This window comes from Callospermophilus lateralis, chromosome 4, assembly GCF_048772815.1.
Source record: "Callospermophilus lateralis isolate mCalLat2 chromosome 4, mCalLat2.hap1, whole genome shotgun sequence".
In the NCBI taxonomy this organism is placed as follows: domain Eukaryota; kingdom Metazoa; phylum Chordata; class Mammalia; order Rodentia; family Sciuridae; genus Callospermophilus; species Callospermophilus lateralis.
Window position 1 is genome coordinate 147,485,517 of NC_135308.1, and position 21,596 is coordinate 147,507,112.

The following is a 21,596-nucleotide window of genomic DNA, read 5'->3' on the forward strand; positions in this document are numbered from 1 at the left end:
CAGTTTTCTTATCTGTAGATGATATAATGATGTCACTTTTTGTACCTAGAAAGTGCTCCAAAAATCTTAGTGATTATTATCAACCATCTATCACCAAGAAACTATAGCTCTAGGTATGTTTCATGAGCAATATATTCTGTAGAAATGCTTAGTTCTCTCAGCAACCATTCACCTTTAGAGATGGATGAGGTTGTTGCCTAGCAATGTTTCTATTATGTGTGGTAAGAGATAAGGAACCTAAGTGTATCTAGGAATTGAGGAATGGGTTAAAAGCTCCATCAGTGGATGTTTTCTAAGCAAGAGGGTGTGTTTATTGTATTTTATTGTGATTGTATCTGCTTTTTACAAATGTGTGAGCTTGTTGGAGATAAGTAAAGACTTGGTGGAATGACTGACATGTGGTTTCCTAAAGTCTTAAAGAGTTATGTTGGCAAGATTGGTGACCAAAAAAGCATCATTTTAAGAGCACAAGGCTTGATGGGATATTTTGTGTAGACACTGACAAATTGTTCCTAAAATTTTTATGCAAAATGCAAAAGATCTAGAATAGCCACAGCAGTTTTTTAAAAAAGAACAAAGTTAGAGGACTTTTCATTTTCTAATTTTAAAAATTACTATGAAGCTATAGTCAAGATGGCATAATACTGTCATAATAATAGACATAGAGATCAATGGAACAGAACTGAAAGTCCAAAAATAAATCTTTATATTTTTGTTCAATTGATTTTTGACAAAGATGCCAAGGCAATTCATTGGAGACAGAATAGCATTTTTAACAATGATAGGACAATTGGATATCTTCATGATGAACTTAGACAGTCTTTTATCTCACACCATGCATAAAAATGAACTGAAAATGAATTATAGGCAAATATAGGTTCTAAAACAATAAAAGGAGAAAACTTTTGAGGCATCAGGTTAGATAAAGAGTTTTAATTATAACAATAAAAACACAGTTCATCAAGGAAGAAATGAGTAAATTTGACATCAAAATTCAAAAATTTTGCACTTAAAAATAGAAGAAAACGAGAAGACAAACAGCAGACTGGGAGAAAATATTTGCAAAACACATATCTGATGAATTATATCCAGAATATATAATCATATACCTCAATAATGAGCAGAGAAAAACCCATTTAAAATGCTCAAAATATTTGAATAAAAATTTCATCAACAAATTTGGATGGTTAGTAAGCATATGGAAATACAGTCAAAGTAGTCATCAGGCAAATGCAAATTAAAACCATAGTGAGATGTCATTATCACACCCACTAGAAAGGGTATACTAAAAATCACAGAAAACAAATATCATCAAAGATGTGGAGAAATGGGAACCTTCATACATGCTGGTGGAAATGCAAAATGCAAAATTTGCCACTTTGGCAAATAATTTGGCAGTTTCTTAAAAAGTTAAATATATATTTACAATATTATCCAGAAATTCCAATCCTAGTTATTTACCCAAAGAGAAATGAAAGCATATGCCTCATAAAAACTTGGATGCAAATGTTCACCACAGCTTTTTTTTTTTTTAATTCATTAAGTTATCAGAGAAGCCAGCTACAAGAGACCATATATTATGTAGTAGTATTTATATGAAATGGCCAGAAAAGGCAAATCTATAGAGACAGAAAGTAGATTAGTGGTTGCCTGGGGCAAGGTAAAAGGTAGTAAATGGAATGGATGGTGAAAATACAGTATCTTATTAGGGTGATAGAAATGTTCTCAAAGTGCTTCATGGTTATGATTATACAGCTTGGTAAATTTATGAAGAATTATTTGAATTGTCTGCTCGAAATAATTATATGAAATGCAAAATATACTTTAGTAAAATGATGGTAGGTAAGAAGGAGGGAGGAGAGAGGGAGGGAGGAAGAAAGAGCGAGAGAAAGAAAGAAAACAGGGAGTTGTAGATCTGAAACCTGGCTTGCTACTGCCTGGTTGTGTGATCTCTGACAAGTCTAATTTCTCTTTGCCTCAGTTTCTTGTCAATAAATTTGAGGGAAATAAAAAGTTATGGACTACAAATCAACGTTAAGAATGTTGTGTTAATACTTCAATATTGGACCATGGAAAGAGCTCAGTAGGCACAGCACATGATTCTCATTGGGGCGGGGGTGGAGCATTGGAGCTTCTTAGATAAAGGCTGTTTCTTCCTGGTAGGATCATTGATGGAGCCTTCACTCTACAGCCCATATATGTGGGAGCAACTGATATTTCAACTCCAGTCCAGTCGCTATTTATATAGGTTAGCAGCCAGGCCTTGCCAGAGCCAAGGACAGGAGATTTGCAGGTGCAGGGGAGGGACACCTCACCTTGTCTATGAGGCTTTAAAGAGGAAGCGATATTTCTGTGAGACTTGAAAATCTCCAGAGGCTACCCAGGGGAAGGGGGAAGAGGGTTCACCAAGGCAGGGGTATAGCTTAAGAAACCTGAGGGGCAACAGGGAACTTGCTAAGTTCAATGAAGTTGTGCTACTGAGAGCAGAGGCACAAGAAAAAGGCTTAGGGTTCCATGGAGGGGCCGTAGGTGCTATGAGAAGGGTTTATTTATAAGGAGGACAATGAGGAGCAATGCTTAATTTTAAGCAGATCTCAGATCTCTCAATCACATGGTCTAATGGCATCTGTGTGCCACACCTTGAGAGAATCTGCTCTGTTGATGAGGAGCAAATATCCCCTAGATGATTGTGGCTTGGGGTTTGCATTCACCCTACTCAAGTGCAAGTGCTCCTCCAGGGACCACATCCATGCTAGTGCCCGGCTGAGAACAGTTTCACAGCTCCCACAAGGAGAATAAAAGTCATGAAGTGGTGGCTGGGAGCCTGTCTGCAGTGCCAGACTTCAGAAAAGCAGAGGACTTTTAAATGTTTCATAAACTTCACTGTGGGTGCCTGCTCTGGCTGAGAGCCCATTAATAAGCCTGGGTGGCGGAGGGGCAGGTGTCGTGCTGGTTACTATAGCATTACCTGGGGAAGGATCACTCGGAGAGAGCCACAGGCAAGCTGGAGAGAAGCAGGAGGGGCCGGAGCCCAACCACAGATGCTGCTGCCCGTCTGGGGACCCCTTGTAGACTGGAGCCCACGTTAGCTTCTCCAGCTGCAGCCAGGGAGAGAGAGAGGCTGCGCTCAGTTTGAGTGGCTGCCTGAGACAGCGGCCACAGGCTGCTGCTGAGCTTGTAGCTTTTGCAAGGGGCTGAATTCCCAGCTAGAAACCCCTGGGCCTCCTTTTTTTTTTTTTTAATTGTGGAGGGAGAGGAGAGGGTTGTCTCTGCTTGGAGAATCTGGGTTGGGTTTCATCTTCTTTTTGATTTTAAGTAGTTCCCTCTATGAGAACTGACTTCCAGGTGTTCATCAAGTGAAACAGAGTGCTCCGTACGCTAGAAATGAGAAAGGATGGCAGTTTCTGAGACTGACTATTAACGGCTCATAGGTGCCCCCCCAATTCAAAATGCCTTTTAAAGTATTTGATACCTTCAAAGAAAAAATTTTGAAACCTGGAAAGGAAGGAGTGAAGAATGCTGTGGGAGATTCGCTGGGGATTTTACAAAGGTAAAGTTTGAATGTAAACTTTAGGTTTATTTCTGAGTAGCATCACACTGCCAACTCTGTATCATGTTTATAAACCACATTTTAATGAGGAGGAGACGGGTCAGATTTGATGGCTTCTGGACCCCTCTTCTAGAATCAATATTCTGTGCCAGAAAGGGAGTGTGGGAGATGCATGAAAAGTATTGGGTTGAATTAGGAAATATCAAGACAAGTATTGTTTATCCAGCAGGATTAGCACTTACTGGTAATGATAATGTTACATATGGTATGTTTGGCATTGAATTAGAGAGACAATATTTCATGTTAATTCAGTGGTAATAACAATTATAAATTATGCTTTGAGCTGAAATACATTGTTTTCCACTTTGGTTTTCACTATACATGAAAATTAAATATTTGTAATTTTGTTAGCTTGTTATAGAAAATATGTAAAGTGGTTCCTGATTGTATAGTTTTCAAAGAGAAAGACAGTTACACAGTCGTTTGAAGAAGGTCACTTAAAAGATTAATATTCATTAAAGCAGAAGATCTTACATGTAGCAGTGGGAAATGTTCAGTACTATCATATAATTGAATGAGATTTTAGTCCACACCCAAAGAAAATATTTTTAAAGGAAAATATATTATTATTGGCAGGAGCATTTTCCATAAGTGGGTGAATTGATGTGACATTTTAATTTGTTAAATTTTATAGATGTAGTAAATGTCATCTCAGGTTTTATAGATGAATTAATCAGTAGTCCTTATGTGTAAAGTAGAATGACTCCTTCATCTCTCTGATATAAGTGTATGTGAGAAGTACCATTTATAAGCTTTTTATGTGTTTGAGTAATTATTTCTAATCCTTGTGAAGGAAAATGTCACTGGGCATTTCCTTTTAACTTTTCTATGTTCTCTCTTAAATTTAAAAACTTTTACATTTAAAGGATTATTTCTCAGCAACCTATTTCTGAGATTGTATGTTTTGTGTTTTATAACATACATGCTCCTGTTGGAGTTAAATATTTCACTGTATCATTCTTGATGAGCTTTGGTAAGAAAAGAATGACGTTGGGTTCATTAGACTTTAGTAATTAAAAACAAAAAGACTTTGATCAGCTACGCAGAATTATCACATAGAGGTGAAAACCTCGCTCAGTGACTGCACCACAAACCAATCAAATATAGAAGATGATTATAATAACATTTTTTAAAAGAGTGCTTTATCCTTCTGTTGAACACTCCCCAGGTAACATCTTATTGTGTGGCTTTCACTTGATTAGAAATGCAAAAAGAAGGCACAATGGCTTAATTGGCTTATTCAAACAATGACAAAGGAATCTGGCAGAGTCAGGAATAAAAACCATGATTTGCCAAACAAACCCCCAAAACAAAAAAAATTTAGTAATTTTCAAAAACTGCAGTTTAATTGCTTTTTTGAAGTTTAATTACTTTTTAAAATAGGAGATTTACCTAAGCACGGGTTTTACTATGTTTGATTAGATAATACACACGAAGATCTCTGTTTACCAAATAGATTTGCTTAGGGATATAACAAAATTAGTAATTTCCAAGTTGTGTGACCTCAGCCCAAAATCAAGCTATGTGTCTAGGCTCTTTGAGCAGTTTCCTCTGAATTGCATCACAGGACAGTAAAAGAAGTGACTAGCAAAATGCTTGAGGCAGAGAAGGCACTGAATACTAAATGAAGGCTAGATATTGTCGTTGCTGTAGTAATTATGGAATGACTTTAGAGAAAAACAAAGCTGAACCAGAATCTTTTCTTTCAGTAATCTCTAGGTAGAAATTATCAGCTGAGGAAGGAAAAATAGATATTACTTGACGGGCCATCCAAGTTGATCCTCAGTTCTAGTGGTATTTTAGCAGAACACCACAATTCGATGTACCCTGCATTTGGTGTGGATTTTAAGTCTTTAAGATAATTACATGCAAAGTACCCAGCCAAGTGGGATTTTCCACTTTACCTCTTTGATTTTCACATAAGACCAGTTGACAGAATCCAATGTTCAAAACAAATCACTACCACCACCACCAACAACAACATCAGCAACAACAACAACAACAAAAAAAACCCCACAAAGAACTGTTTCCTGATTTGTATGGGCTGATTACAGTCAGGCATTGTTAGCTTTCCTGAAGAAAAGTCATTGATAAGAAGCAGTTGAACAAGGAATCAGCTAAAGGCCCAGTAATAGTTCAGAAGTATAGGATAATATTCCAAAGTGTAGTTTTAGAATACATAGATGACACAGAAGGCATTGAACCTGGAAATGAATGCCCATAAATGGACTTGCAGATTTGTTCAACTTCAATGACAATATGGATAAATTTTGATTGCTTATGTGTGAAAAATAACAATGGCAAAAACATAGCATGATTCAGACACTGTAATCCATTTAATTCTGTTAAAAACCCCACGGAAACAGAACTATTATAATTTTATAGATGAGGAAACCAAGATACAGAGAGGTTAAGTAACTCGTGCAAGGTCACGGGGCTTGTAAACCACAGAGCTGGGTTTCAAACCAGATGTTCTATGCCCATATTTTTGTTTTTAGTTTATTTTTCATTGACAAATAATAATTGCATATATTTATGGAATAGAGTGATAATTTGATACAATGTTAAATGATGAAATCAGGGCAATTAGAATTTCCATCTCCTTAAGCATTTATAATGTCTTTGTATTAGAGTCTTTGAATTCCTCTCCTCTAGCTCTTAAAACACACACACACACACACACATATATATCTATTTGTTGTTGTTGTAGATGGACACAATACCTTCATTTTATTTATTTATTTTTGTATGGTGCTGAGGATCAAACCCAGTGCCTCACATGTGCCAGGCAAGCGCTCTACCACTGAGCCATAACCCCAGCCCTCTTGCCTCTAGTTCTTTATAAATATGTACTAAGTTGTTGTAAACTATGACCCCCTACTGTGCTGTAGAATACTAGAATTGATTCCTCCTATCTAATGTATTTTAGTACTGGTTATCCAACTCTATTTCCCCTTTCCCTTCCCTTCCTAGCTTCTAGTGACTATTGTTCTCCCCTGTACTTCTGTGAAATCAATTTTAAGCTTCCGCATATGAGTGATATCATGTGGCATTTGTCTTTTGGTGCCTGGTTCGTTTATTTATAATGCCTTCCAGTTCCATCCACATTGCTGCAAATATCTATGCCTGTATTCTTCATTTCCATCATACTACCTCTCTAATCAAGTGTCTTTCCTCTTTCCATTTTGAGATTAAGTTACTTGTTTAGGTTCAGGGAGTTACTTGGACTGCATTATAGCAGCCACTGCTAAACCTGGTGGGCTTTTCTTCTAATTGAAGAAACATTACCATTGAAGCCTTTCCTCAAGGAAGGCCAAGATGGAGTCTGATCTCTTTAAAGTATGATCATCTTCCCTTTAAAGGGATGGAGCTAGTCCCCACATTGTGTTGGCCCTCCGCATTCAGCAGTTGTGTGTTAAAACCTCCCCATGGTTTCCCACTTCACTCTGACTTAAAGTCAGTGTCCGTTTAGTGGTCTGTAGGACTTTGAGAAGTATCTGACTTCATCTCTGACAGTCTTTTCCTGCTTCACTCCACTTTGTACTCATGTTTCCTCACTCTTATTGAAACTCCCCATTGGGAAGGTTAAGTAACTGTGTATAGCCTTCATCTCTGACACCATGGTCACTTCATTGCTGAGTCTGCTGCTGTCGCCACTGGGTGGCTAAGGACAGAATTGGCTAGCCTCAACTGGGCAAGTCAGCCTGTCCATGTGTTGTGTAGTACCTCTTTCAAGTGGACACTGTGTGGCCTATGTTACTGTGCAACCTAAAGATCTCACACTTTATGTCCACTCTTACTGGTTGATCCACGTGTTTCTTCCCCAGAACTCCTTCTCAGTCTTCCAATATTGCCCTTTATAGACTCTGTTGTGCCAGCTAAGCCATCACCACTGCCTACGAATCCACACCTATAATTATCTTGTAATGTTTCCCTTTCCATACAAAACAGATGGTCAGGTGACTGCTCAAAACTCTACCTGTTGGAAAGATGTCTCTTTATGGCTTTCTTTAAAGGCTACCCCTGAGTGGGGTTTTCATGCAGCAGCAGTCCATTTTAACTGGTTTTGACTTACCAAACTGACCATCTGTGAATCACACTCGGTTTTTTTTTCTTTTCACTTCGTCATTTGTTCAAAGGTGTGAACTGATGGAGAGTCATTGGTGCAAGAGTTGTAGGTCACCTAGGAGTCTATACCCTCTGACGTAGGCTCTGTGATGCTCTAGTGCCCTGCTTGTGTTTGACCCCAGATGTACCACTTCCATTTTGTAATGTGCATTATGACTTGGTAGGTTTGACGGTACCCAGCTCATGATAGGTAGTTTTGGCAACATGATCTTTTGATAGTCTATGGTCAGATGCTCCATCTTTACCAGGGTTCAGTAACATGCCAGGAGTTATGTTTGTATGTTGGGTATTGCTCTACTATAGATGGCATGGCCTTATTCCAGAATTTATGCTATGTTTCTTCTATTAGGTTTTACCAGAAACCTCAAGTGGTGTTTTTTCCTATGCAGATTCCTGTGTACCAGAAGTATGCTAGATAGCATGGCCCTAGTGGCAAGATTGCTCTTACTTCAGCCTGGACATGCTGAGGAACACTTTCTTTTTTTTTTTGGTGCTGGGGATTGAACTCAGGGACACTTGACCACTGAGCCACATCCCAGCCCTATTTTGTATTTTATTTAGAGACAGAGTCTCATTGAGTTGCTTAGTACCTCGCTATTGTTGAGACTGACTTTGAACTTGTGATCCTCCTGCCTCAGCCTCCCGAGCTGTTGGGATTATAGGCTTGTGCCACTGTGCCCAGCCAGGAACACTTTCTTGCTTTTGGATCTCATTAATAAAAACTAGCAGCCTTTAATGTCATGGAACAAATGGGTTACAATATTATTTCTAAATGTTGGAAATAATTAGTTATTTCTAAATTTACTGCTTCCCAAACTCAAGTATACCAAGTATCGTACTTCCATTTTAGTGGTGGAAAGTACAAAGTGCAGTGACTTTTCCTTTATTTTATTTCTTAAAAAAATTTTTATATATATTTTTTAGTTATAGACGGACATAATACCTTTATTTATTTTTATGTGGTGCTGAGGATTGAACCCAGTGCTTCACACATGCTAGGCAAGGGTTCTACCTCTGGGCCACAACCTTAGACCCAACTTTTCCTTTATTTTGGAGGAAATGACCCAAACCATTAGGCTTCTATGAGTCTTGCTATGCAATCTTTGTTCTGTGCCCTCTGGAACTTGTTTTTTTACTGAGACATCAAGAGACTTGTTACTTTTTGCTTATGAGGTCTAAACAACATGTTGGTCACAATAGATCAGTGTGATGTTCTGCAAAAGGTCCAGAAGATCTCTCTGACTATAATAGAGAACAAGACCATGAATATATATAAGCATTATTCATAATAATGCTGGTGTAAACTTCTGATTCTCTTTTATAATGAATATGAAAAGAATGCACTACACTAGATCTAGAGAGGCAAGCTATATACCGAAGTTTGTGGTAGTCCACTATCATCTGCCATGATCAATTTTTTTTTTTTGGTAGGAGACAGACTGGTGAATTAAATGGAGATATAATGAGGACTACCACTTCTTGCAACCTTTAAGCTTCTAAAACTTTCTAGCTAATCTCTGTCATTCTGTATAATGTGACCCTGTTTTTGATTTATCATCTCACCCAGGGGTGGCAGTTTCAAGGATTTCCCTTTGGCTTTTTGTACTACAACAGCTCTTATTAAGTTAAGGAACCAATATAAGTTTTTTTCCCCACCAAATGCTACGTGCCTCCATTCTAATTATGTATGTGTAAATTATACCTGGGGAAATGACCCCTGGGTAGGTCCTTGGACTAAGTGAACATGCTTTGATATAGACTTGGGCCAGGCCCATTTATTGCTTAACCCTTATGAACCCCATTCTGACAAGAGGGACATGATGGTGCTGTGGACCCCGGATTACCGACATCAACTTGCCCCTTTACCCAACAGTCTTAAAAAAAATCAAGGTATTCCTTTTTATCCACTATATGTTTTCCAATGGCTATAGATTTCTTTGGGGAGAGGGCTGAGAGAACCCTTCTACATGCCCTTCTGTGGATTATAGTTTTCCTTTGTCATGGAGACCCAGTTTCTTCAATCAATGAATTCTGGTCTAGAACCTCAGCAAGAGAGTGTGACTTTTCATTGGTATAACCAACCTTAGCCTATATCTCCTACTTCAATTCTTGAAACTTTTCTCATTATATATAAGCAATATCCTTGCTAGCTGCTCATTTATTTTGTCCCAAGAGCATCATGTCATCTGTGAGATTCCACTGGATCAGGATCCCAATTGTCACTGCACATCTGCTGCCCTTGCCTAGGATAGTGAAGTGCCTCTACTGGCCTCTAGTGTTCCAGGATCCTATCAACTCAGTTGCTACTAGTTTTACCATGAAACCCATCTTGCAGAAGACAGCAGCCTCTGATCTACCCAGTGTGGCTGGTGCCCCATCACCGCAGCATTCCTTATTATCTTAGTAAAGGGAGTATTAAGCCGAGTAGATCATGACCTGATTTCATTGTGTCCCCACTTCAGGTGTTCACTCAGAGGGGGAAGTCACTGCCAGTCAAATCTACTTTGAGATGTGGTCATCTCATTTATGGAGCCACAGGAAACCCTCAAGTTATTTTAAAAATAATGTTATAGTGGCTATAGCCTGTATTTCTGAGCAAAATGCAATAATGACTAGAAATCAGTATGCAATTGCATTTCAAAAAGTAATCAGATTCCTCTTGATGTGTATTTTGTTTATGCTTTTAGGAGCCACATTAGCAACTTACTAGATCCATTTTTCTAGCCTTTACTAGGATGCTAAATTTTGTGTCATGGGACAATGCTCCCAGATTAGTTTCCCAGGGATGCTGTAACAAGGTGCCACAAACTGGGTGTCTTAAAACATGAGAAATTTATTTTCTCACAATTTTGGAGGCTCAAAGTCCAAAATCAAGGTATTTACAGGGAAATGCTCTCTCTGAAGGAGATATCATCCTTGCCTCTTCCTACTTTCTGAGATTTCTGGTAATCCTTGACATTTCTTGATTTGTAGATGTGTCAATCAAATCCCCATCTTTTTTTTTTAACTAAAAAAACACAAATAAAAAGTTTTTTATTTGTTCTTTTTTAGTTATACATGACAGTAAGATATAATATGGACTTCTGTGAAGTGTCTGTCCAGTTACTTTGTCCATTGACTATTGGGTTATTTTTGTGTGTGTGTGTTTAGTTTTTTGAATTCTTTATATATCCTGGAGATTAATGCACTATCTGAGGTGCAAGTGCAAAGATTTTTCTCCCATTCTGTAGGCTCTCTCTTCACGTTCTTGCAAATCTCTGTTTTTATTGTTACATGGACTTCTCTCCTATGTCTCTGTGTCTGTGTTCAAATTCCTCTCTTCTTACAGGGACACCAGTCATTCTAATCTAGTGCGACCTCATTTTAATAAGATTATATCCACAAAGATTACATTTCCAAATAAGGTCCAAGTCACAGGTTTTATGGGTCAGGATCTCAATCTTTTTGGAGGACATGATTTAATCTGCTTCTCCATATTAAGAAACTGTCCTGCTATGGTTTTGAATGTGTCCCTTAAGGCTTCAGGTGTTAAAATATAATCCTCATTGTGAGGTATTAAGAGGGTATAAATTTAATCTGACTATGGTATTTAGCCTTTCAGAGGTGTTCAGTATAAATAAAGTCCTTAGTGTGGAGCCAGGTGGCTTTATAAGAAAAGGGAGAGAGACCAGATAGAGAATGATCAGGTGGCTTTATAAGAAGAGGGAGAGAGACCAGACAGAGAGATATACAGACATAAATGCACATTCCCTGTGTCTTGCAATGTGATGTCTTGGACTTTGCCATAGAAGACCATCATTTGATGTGACCCCTTGACCTTGGACCTCCAGAACCAGAATCTATCTTTCTTTCTTTCTTTCTTTCTTTTTTTTTTTTTTAGAGAGAGAGAGAGAGAGAATTTTAATATTTATTTTTTAGTTATCGGCGTACACAACATCTTTGTTTGTATGTGGTGCTGAGTATCGAACCCGGGCCGCACGCATGCCAGGAGAGCGCGCTACCGCTTGAGCCACATCCCCAGCCCTAAACCTCTTTCTTTATAGCTCAGACATTTTATGGCATCATGTTATTGGCAATAGAAAACAGACTAAGACATTTCTTTTATCCAACTGTACTACTTCATCTCTCCCAAATCCAGCACATTCAGAATTTAGTCCCAGGCATATGTTCCAGTTTCTAAAATGTCAGTCAGATCCTCCTCTGATCCATGCAGGGATTCAATTCTAGTAATTTGTCTGATGGCTAGAAGGGAAGGTGGAAAATAGATCCTGAAGTGCTCCAGAAGCTATGAATAGTCCACCTTCTCCTCCAGTGACCTGCTCACAGTCCTCATTGCCAACCAGCTAGTGAGCATCAAACTGAGAACTCATTTTGGAGTCTGTTTCCAAGGACTCCTCACCTAAGGGTTTAGTGCAAGAATCAAGATCCAGGATCTCTGAGCTTTTAAACCCTCATCCTTTCTTCTAGCCTGGGGGAGGACACACACACACACACACACACACACACACACACCCGCACACCCGCACACATGTATGCGAATGCGTATACACAGATTAAACCCAAGGCCTTGTTCATGCTAAGTACATGCTCTATTACTAAGTTACACCTCAGTCCTAACTTTCTGTTTTTAAGTCTTGCTCAAACTCACCATCCTTCTGCTTCAGCTTCCTAAGTAGCTGGGATTATAGACATTCATCAAGTGCCTTTTTTTTTTTTTTTTTTTTTTGAGATGGTGTCTTCCTGTGTTGCCTAGGCTGATCTCAAACTCCTAGCCTCCAGTGATCCTCCTGCCTCAGCCACCTGAGTAGCTGGAACTATAGATGTGTGTCACCATGATTGTCTCTATTTTCTTGACTAAAGTTTATTTTTGGCTTCTCCCAACTTTTCCCAGATATTTTTATAATAGCCAAATTCTGAAGTACTTCTTAAAACTTAGTGCAATGGCCATGGGTTCAATACAGAAGGAGTGAAGCAGGTCCTATTGTATTTTGACATAGATATATTTTATATATTAACAAACAGAAATAGTCTGCACCTCTACAAAGAAGTATGTTATATTGAAGTTGTCAATTTTAATCAACACAGCCCACTTTAGCTAAAGTGGTATGCAGTTTAGGAGAGCATGTTAGGAAACACTCAAGACTCCCTGGGAGGACCAGTCTGGATGCTCTACTTCCAGGAAAAAAAAAAAAAAAAAAAAAGCAGAAAGCATATTATGTATCATCCCACTGGATTGTTCTGGGTAAAATTCAGCTGCCTCTACTGGCAGCTCTTAAGTACTGATTATACTTATGATTTATTTCAGAAATTCATCCACAGCAGTTATGGAGTTGCTTCTACTATTGCATTTACCGCCATTTCCATTGCCATTTCTCCTGCACACTGCATCCTCTTGTTCCTTCTTTCCACATCTGAAACTCACTCAAGCATTTCTGATTTAGTAGAGTCCACCTCTTTTTTTTTTTTTTTTTTTTTTGCACTGGGGACTGAACCCAGAGGTGCTTAACAACTGAACCACAGCCCTATCCCTTTTAAATTTGAGGACTTTCTAAGTTGCTGAAGCTGACTTTGAACTCACAATCCTCCTGCCTTAGTCTCCCAAACTGCTGAGATTACAAGTGTTCACCACCATGCCTGGCCAGAGTTCACCTCTTAATTCTGCACTTCAACTCAAGAAATCTAGGAAAAGTAGTTTTATCTCTGTTGTTCAGGCAAGATTTCATATCTCAAGAGGAAGTTAAAACATTGGAGAGCTACAAATGATGGTTGTCTACTACATAGTTTTGCTCTTCGTCTAATTTGGTAGAGATTAGTTTTAAATACAAGTTAAAAATCTTAGTTGTTTTATTATACAACATTTTATTTTTACAAAATTTATTTTTATAGAATACATTTTCTCATTAGCAATTCTCACAGTAGAAAAATAATTTATCATTTATAGTTTTATATTTGTAGACAGATTAATTAATTAGGAGAAGTAAAACACATCTCTACTCATGAATTAATAGTCTTTCCCTTTGTCCATTATTCCTCAAGACAAACACAGAAGCATGTTCCTATATTGATTATAATAAAGGTGAATTGTCTTTAAGAGATTCATAATTAAAAGGGGAAAGTTCATATGTAAAGTTTGGTTATACTGGGAGTCTTGTAAACTAGGAGACACCCCTTTGACACACCAGAATGCAGAATTCAGTCTCATAGTTTCTTGGATATTCATTTCCTCTCAAACCTTCTGCTCAACAATTAGATTCCAGAATAACCATGTGATTAGGAGAAGGTTTGTCCCCCAGTGGACTTATCTCATATTTCCTCCTTATTGTGTGCTGAATGGCATGATGGAGCAGAGGTGAAGAGACACACAGTTCTGAAGGTTGGCACTTCCACAGCATAGCAGCAGCTTTGCAGATTCCCATATCATGACTGTCAAAAGCCCAGCAAAAGTTAAAGTGCCAAAAGACCTTCCTTGACAGCTTTCTGCAATTCATCCCCATGAACATAGTAATAACAACTTGTCCAAGGCTCCTGTGACTCTGGAAAGTGAGGGTGCAGCCAGAGCAGTCCATTGCAGAGCAAGGATTCAAATATGCAGCTGGAAGCTGGCCCAGGAGTAGAACACAGGCAACCTTCTTGCTAGTCCAGTGGAGAGATGGAGCCTTGGAACCAGAATGGTGGCTTGAAAACAGGTGAATGTGCTGTGTTCCACACTGCCCTAGGGTGTGGGTCGGTCCTGGAGAAACGCTGAAACATGAGTAGGTCTGGCCCCTGGGGTTTGGAGGAATAGAGCTGGACCTCTTTGAGCCATTGTAGAGAACACTTGGTCTCAAGAGAACTGCCATCTTGCTCTTGAGCAAAATCTTAGTTTTAACTATAAGAAAAACAACAGTGCAAGTATAATATGAAATGGGAATTCAGTTCAGTTTAGGGGTGACTAGAGGGAGTGGTGAGGACTGCGGTAAATGGGAATGCCAATTATAGCCATGAGAGTGTGGATCTAATAATTCCAGGTCTTCACATTTTTCAGAAGAAGGTAAAAATTCCAGGTTAAACACCACACATACGCACGCACGCACACACATACACACACAGAGCCCTCCTGAATTTTCAACTGGCAATTTATCCAAATTAAAAAAAATCCTTACTCATACATCATATAATATAAACAAAACATGTCTGTGGGCCAGATGTGGCTATAGAGCTGTCAGTTTGTCACCTATGAATTTTGGAAATAAAAAACACAAACCAAGAGACTGAGTCTTTTTCTCTGCGGGTCCATCTTATCCTTCCCTGCTGAGGCAAGGAGCACCAACTCTTTTTACATGAGGGGACAGGAAAGATTACGAGGAGGAAAACGAGACCAGCATAGGCTAATGCTCCAAAATCTGCAAAACTGCACTGGGTGTGAGGCTGGACCTTAATGGATTGGTGCCCTTATGAGAGGAGGAAATTTGGATTACAAGAGACACTGAAGATGCATGTGCATAGAAGAAAGGCCATCTGAGGACACAGTGGGAAGGCGGCCATTTGCAAGCCAAGGTTGGGGGCTTGTTTTAGACAGCTTCTGTTTTGCTGCGACCAAAATATCTGACAAGAGCAACTTAGAAGAGGGAAAGTTTATTTGGGGCTAGCAATTTCAGAGTCTCAGTCCATTGAGGTGAGGAAGAGCATCATGTGGAAGGGCTTAGTGAAGGAAAAACTACTCACCTTATGGTGGGGTCAGGAAGCAGGGGGTGGGGGAGCCTAAACTTAAATGTAGTATATAATATACAATAAAATGTAATGATAAGAATAATAAAGTTATATTATAAAATAGTAAGATTAATATTATATATGTGAATACACACAAACACACACACTCTAGTTTATGATTTCCAATCCATTTTAACTCACCTGAGCCAATTTCATTGAAGTAATCACAGAATGAAAACTTGGAACTTAACGGGTTAAGCTTCCCAGACTGTAGTATTTTTGTTATGGCAAACAGTATTCTAATTTGCCTTCTGAAAGGGTCACAGTTACCTCAAAGTTGTTTTTCACATGATCACTGAGTTGCTGTGTTTTTGGAGGAAGGAAGAAAATTGAAAGATGAAATTGAAGACACTGAATAGCTTCTCCATTCTAGGTACTCTGAGGGTTTCTGGTTTTGTTTAGAACTGTCAGGTTTTTTTTTTTTTTTAAATGTATAGTATCTCCCTTCATTATCAAAACAGTCTCAAGAAGATTTATCTATATCTTATAGCTCAAATCCCATAACACATATAATACATAAGTAAGTGAAAGAATTTTAAAAACTCACAGAATTATCTGCAAGTTCTGCTCACTTTGTGCTCCGAATGTGGACCTTATTAATTGCAAAACAAAACCTCCTCCACAATTGGTGGAAATGTTTGGATTATAAGTAAACAGTTCTGTAAATGCCCAAATGTAAATGATAAATATTGTATTTATCGTATGGATGACAGATTGTGAGATTCAGAAAGGCCACGTTACTTGACCAAAGTCACACAACTAGTATGTAAGTGGCAGAGCTGACAATCACATCCAGATTATCTGATTGCCTAAAGCTTGTTAGCATATGTAAAACAATCAGTAACAGATTGGTAACAGAAGCTTGCTGGACAGGAGAAGGCATGTGCTGCCTTAGTATGTGAAGGACCAGCAACCCACAATCTGCAGTTTTCTATACTTGGAAAAACAATGATGGATGTCACCCTGGAAAGAATGAAGATTCTCAGATCTAAAAGTGTGAGGGCAGGCACAGTCAGAGAAAACCAAATGGGATAAATAGCTATTAGGGATAATTAAAGTCCTTCACTTTCTTAAGAAAGGAGTTTTTTTTTATTCTTAGGTAACTTTCTTTCCCCTCCCCAATTCTTTCTGTAAAGTTTGTTTCTGGGCAGAGATGAATAGACCCTTACCCCGTCTCTTAAGTGCTCAAGTCAGGAGTGACATCTGGAATCAACCCACATTTCCATTCAGTCAAAGGAAGATTCCTTGTGTATGCTGAGCACTGGGAATGAAGATGGGTGGGAGATGGCTCCTGCCCTCAGCAGGCTCCTGACCCACTGGGTCGGGGAGACCTTCATTAAAGTCTATGTATGTGAATCATCAGATCTGCTCCCTACCTACTATGCTGATGAAAACCAAACTCTCCAACTCACATGGTAAGTACTCTAACCAAGGAATGCATAATACCCAGAGGTGGCTGGGGATGCAGGACAGTGGTCAAGCCAGTGTTTGAGAGACCCTGGGCTCCATCTCTAGCTCCACAAAAACAAAGAACAAAACAACCCAAAGGAAACACCAGGGGTGGTACAGATTATAATATTTGTTAATGCCCACTCACTTTTCCTGGTAATATTTTACTCTTTGTAGTACAGTCTCATTCAATCTTAAGAACAACTCTTAAGATAAATATTGTATTTATTATATGGATGACAAATTGTGAGATTCAGAAAGGCCAAGTTACTTGACCAAAGTCACACAACTAGTATGTAAGTGGCAGGGCTGACAGTCACATCCAGGTTACTGATTGCCTAAAGCCCCGTTTCATCACACAATGTGAAGTTATTCTCAATCTTCTTCTCTGAGCTTGCCTATAAAAGAAATGTTCCACTGTTTTTATTATTATTATTACTATTATTATTATTCTGATGGTTGAACCAAGGGTCTTGCATATGCCAGAAAAGCACTCTGCCACTCTGAGCTACACCCCAAACCCTCCTACAATTTTAGGGTTTTTAAAACAAATCCAATCTGACTTGGAGGGCCCTGCCTGGTGGAAATTAAATTTTGATCAATTTTGGAACTTCCCTTCCTGCTGCACCCAGGAGGTCCCTCTCGTTGTTGATTGACATTTCTCCTGATCTCATAGTCCTTTGAAGTGTTGGCTTGGCTGCCACTTTGGACAAGGGAAACTAGAACAAAGTGCCCAGGCCACTCCCCAAAACTTCCTACATCTGATCTCCTCAACTGGGCAGGTGCTGTGCTGTAAGGAGGTGCTTCAAGTCAGGCAGCTCTGGGTCCTACCATTCAAGGAGCCTATACTTCCTCCTTTGGAGATTCCTGTGCTTTTCTCACCATTCTCTCCCCCTCCCCAGCCCCAGTTCCCATACTGTGGTGTTATCCCTCTGGAAAGTCTCAGGACATCTAAGATGGTGCCATGTTGAGAGATGCTTGTGTTAGTTCAAGTCCTCTAGGAAGTGGACAGGAAAACAGATACACAAGGGGTTTATTGAGGGGAAAATGGGGAAGGAGCTGGAGGAGGCTGGAACAGCATCCAGAAGGCATGCTATCTGTGCAGGAAACAGGAAAGGAGGAAAGGAGAAGCATTTCAGACTAGACAACTAGATGTTTTGGCAAGGTCAATGGAGAATCCTGGAGCCAGTCACCTGTCAGAAGAGTCCTGCCTCTTCCAGGAAAGGACCTGCCTTATGTCCCTGTTGGGCTCAGTCCTTGGCAGAAAGCAGCCCGTGAAAAGTGTGGCCATGTGCCAAAGCCAAAGCTATAGTGGAATCAGAGCACAGCAGCTGGGGCTGTCTTCAGTTAAACTCCTCAGAGCCCCAGAGTGCCTGAAAATATCAGTCTTCATTCTTCTTCATCTAAAGCATCTGCATGCTTACAGAGATGCTGAACTTCTGACTGCTATCAATTATATTAAGAGCAATAATCTTAGAATTTACCATTTATGAATGTAAAGTTCTTTCATGTGATGCATTTACATGCACCAGTCAGTAAATAGCCCTATGAGATAGCTAATCTGATTAGCCCATTTTAGAGATGAGGACTGTTATGGCTGAATTGACCCCACCCCCTGCTGCCACTTCCCCAGTTCATATGTTGAAATTCTAATCCAGTACTTCAGAATATGATTGTATTTGGAGATAGGACCTTTAAAGAGATCATTCAGTTAAAATGAGGTCATGAAGGGAGGCCATCATCCAAGTGACTGGTGTACTTGTAAGAAGAGGAAATTGGAACACAGGGAAGATGTTGTAAATAGGTATAGGGAGAAATGGCCATCTCCACGCCAAGGAGAATGGCCTTAGGTTTTCCTTTTCTCCGTTACAATTTTTTCTTTTTGCTTAGTACACCTCCCTCACCCCCTCTAATTCTGGTTTTTCTTCTCTGTCCATTGTTTTCCAATGTAGAAAAATTGATGGGACCAATGAGGAAGAAGATAACATTGAACTAAATGAAGAAGGCAGGCCCGTGCAGGCATCCAGGCCACGCCCTCCGCTCTGTGATTGCCATTGCTGTGGCATTCCTAAGCGTTACATCATCGCCATCATGAGTGGGCTGGGATTCTGCATCTCCTTTGGGATTCGGTGTAATCTTGGAGTTGCCATTGTGGAAATGGTCAACAACAGCACTGTATATGTGGATGGAAAACCAGAAATTCAGGTCAGTATCTATATCTCACAGGGTATATATATATATATATATATATATATATATATATATATATATATTTTTTTTTTTTTTTTTTGCTCATAGCTGTGCAAATGAAAGTAAGCACTGTCACTCATTCATTGATATGGCAAAAGTGTAGAGTGACTACCATGCACTGTACACTGTGTGGTGATGGGGAGAGTCTGGTGAGCCTCAGCTCGGTTCTTGTCCTTACAGAGACAGACAGTAAGTGGTGATTGTTTGGGATTCTAGGGGCTAAGTTCAGCAAACACAGGATCCTTGAGCTCATCTAGCTCGGACTTTGATATAATGAAAGAATTCCCAGAGAAAAGTGATGGTTGGACCAGACAGAGAGTTTGGTGGGGTGGGTGGAAGAAAAAGGAATATCATAAGGGAGAAAGAAACAGATGGAAACAGAGCAGACAGGCTATGATTTAGGAACTGAGACCTGAGCATTTCAATTTCCTGTGCCATGAATCCCTTTGGCAACCTGGTAATAGCTTATGAATATTTTGTCAAAGATAATGCATTAAATTCTTAACATAAAATGCAAAGGAGGAGCTGGGGATGTGACTCAGTGGGAGAATGCTTGCCTGCCATGCCTGAGCCCTGGGTTCGATCCACAGCATGCTCATGTGCACACACACACACACACAAAGTGCAAAGGATTAAAAAGGAAGTCAATTATGTTAAAATATACATATCAAAATACTAAAAAATCAAATTGGTGATACAGAGACATGTGGGCTCCTTTATTAACTTATCAGATGAAAAAAATCTAGCAATGGTTCTACAATTGCTGCAATTTTAAGTTTGAAGTATAAACAATAGTTTGGGATAGTGGCAACAATTAGTATGATTTGAACATACTAGTTTATGACTTATAGTAACAGAGTCACTACAGAAAAACTACTATAGATGGTTTTCTGCACTTAATTGCAGAAAAGCCTAAATTTTACTTAGCAGTTAGTAAAAATTAAGATGCCAACTTTTCCCCATCCAAGTTCACAGATCTATAAGATTCCATCCATAGGATGAGAATTCTCAATAAGAAGGCAGAGCACCAAGAGTTGGAGATAGCAAAGTCAATAGGGATCAGGTCATACAAGGCCTGATAATGAGGCAGAGAGTCATGGATGGGCTTAAGGGGAGAGGCAACCAAACCCATGCTCCAGGATGATCATTGCCCAGTGGGAGGAGGCTGGGTCCAAGTGAGACAAGAGTGGAGGCTGGGGAGCAGTTCAGAGGCTGTTGTAGTCATGAGCAAGCAGACTATGGTGTGATTTAATAAAATTGTTTTATGATTCATTGGAAACATAAAATCTGATTTATTAAGAAGGTTATGGAAGAAAAATACCAAATTAAAATGTATGGCCACCAGCACCCAATAAATATATATTTTGTTGAACAGAACACATACCCTGAAATGGAGATGTGTTTGCAGAGAGGCATCTAATAGTTCTCTGGTCCCCACCTGTATTTGGAGAAACGTTTAGATTAGAGTTTCCCAGACTGGGAATTCATTGCTTTGCTGACTGTGCTTTGAAGAAGGTGTTGCCTGTACTGTTTTGTGTCCTATGCAACTGTGCAGGATGGGGACATGAGATGCAGGCTTTCTTTTACTGACTTAATGGCAGAATATTCTTTCATGTGATATCTATTAGCATCATCTGGAACAGTCTCCTGCCAAGCACTGGCTTGGGAAAATTTGATGTCAGTCCATTAAAAACAGGTCTTCAGTTGGCTTGCAGGCTTTTTTTTTTTTTTTAACTAAGAGATTATTCTGCCAGAGGAAAACAGCACCATGGAGATTCTTGTAGTTTCTTTTTGATGCCACAGCTGAATCTGTCCTAAAAAGATATCCTGCCTTTTTTGGGGGGATGGTGCCAGGGTTGGGATAGAGGTGGAGGAGCATATCATGAATTTTTAAAATAAAGAATGATGTATATTAGTGAGGTTTCAGATGGGTATCACATGCATTCTTTCAGCCTTTTGTGAGCAAGGCCAGCTAATTAAAACTTATCTGCTGAGACCCAGATCAAAATGAGATTGTTTTGCATTTGTTTGTTGCCTGAAAAGACAGGCTGAGGTCAATAGAATCTGCTTTGAGGCATATAGAAAAGACATTTTGATAAACCCAAGGAACAATGCTAGTGTGTGCTCTCTAGTTTCTAAGGTTTTGCCTTCTGGAGTCTTAGAGGAACTGATTAAGATCTAAAATGTGCTTTACATGACTTTCTCTGGCCTCAAGAGTGGGAGTTCAGTAGCATTTTAGAAGCTCTAGCATAACTCCTATTTGTATCAGGCAATTTCTCTCTGGTCCAAGTAGAACAAAGCTTAGATATCTGCTGAGTACGTCCAACCAAATGACAAAGTGCTCTGGCTGGTACTTTTGTTTGTCTGTTTGTTTTATTTTATGGGGAGAAAAACTAGATATTTTGCACTA

General features: G+C 39.3%; 1 protein-coding gene and 1 pseudogene across 2 annotated transcripts in view; one reads left to right on the forward strand and one right to left on the reverse strand.

Annotated features, from left to right (window-relative positions):
- The first annotated feature begins 3,449 nt into the window (after nucleotides 1-3,449).
- Slc17a8 (solute carrier family 17 member 8) overlaps nucleotides 3,450-21,596 on the forward strand; it is a 49,080-nt gene continuing 30,933 nt past the window's right edge. For both annotated transcript variants that reach the window (XM_076853231.2, XM_076853232.2), the window contains exons 1-2: nucleotides 3,450-3,550; nucleotides 18,889-19,141. In XM_076853231.2, the coding sequence (XP_076709346.1) occupies nucleotides 3,450-3,550; nucleotides 18,889-19,141 (354 nt within the window). The remainder of the gene's footprint in view (nucleotides 3,551-18,888; nucleotides 19,142-21,596) is intronic.
- LOC143397368 (succinate dehydrogenase [ubiquinone] cytochrome b small subunit, mitochondrial pseudogene) lies at nucleotides 13,978-14,577 on the reverse strand (annotated as a pseudogene).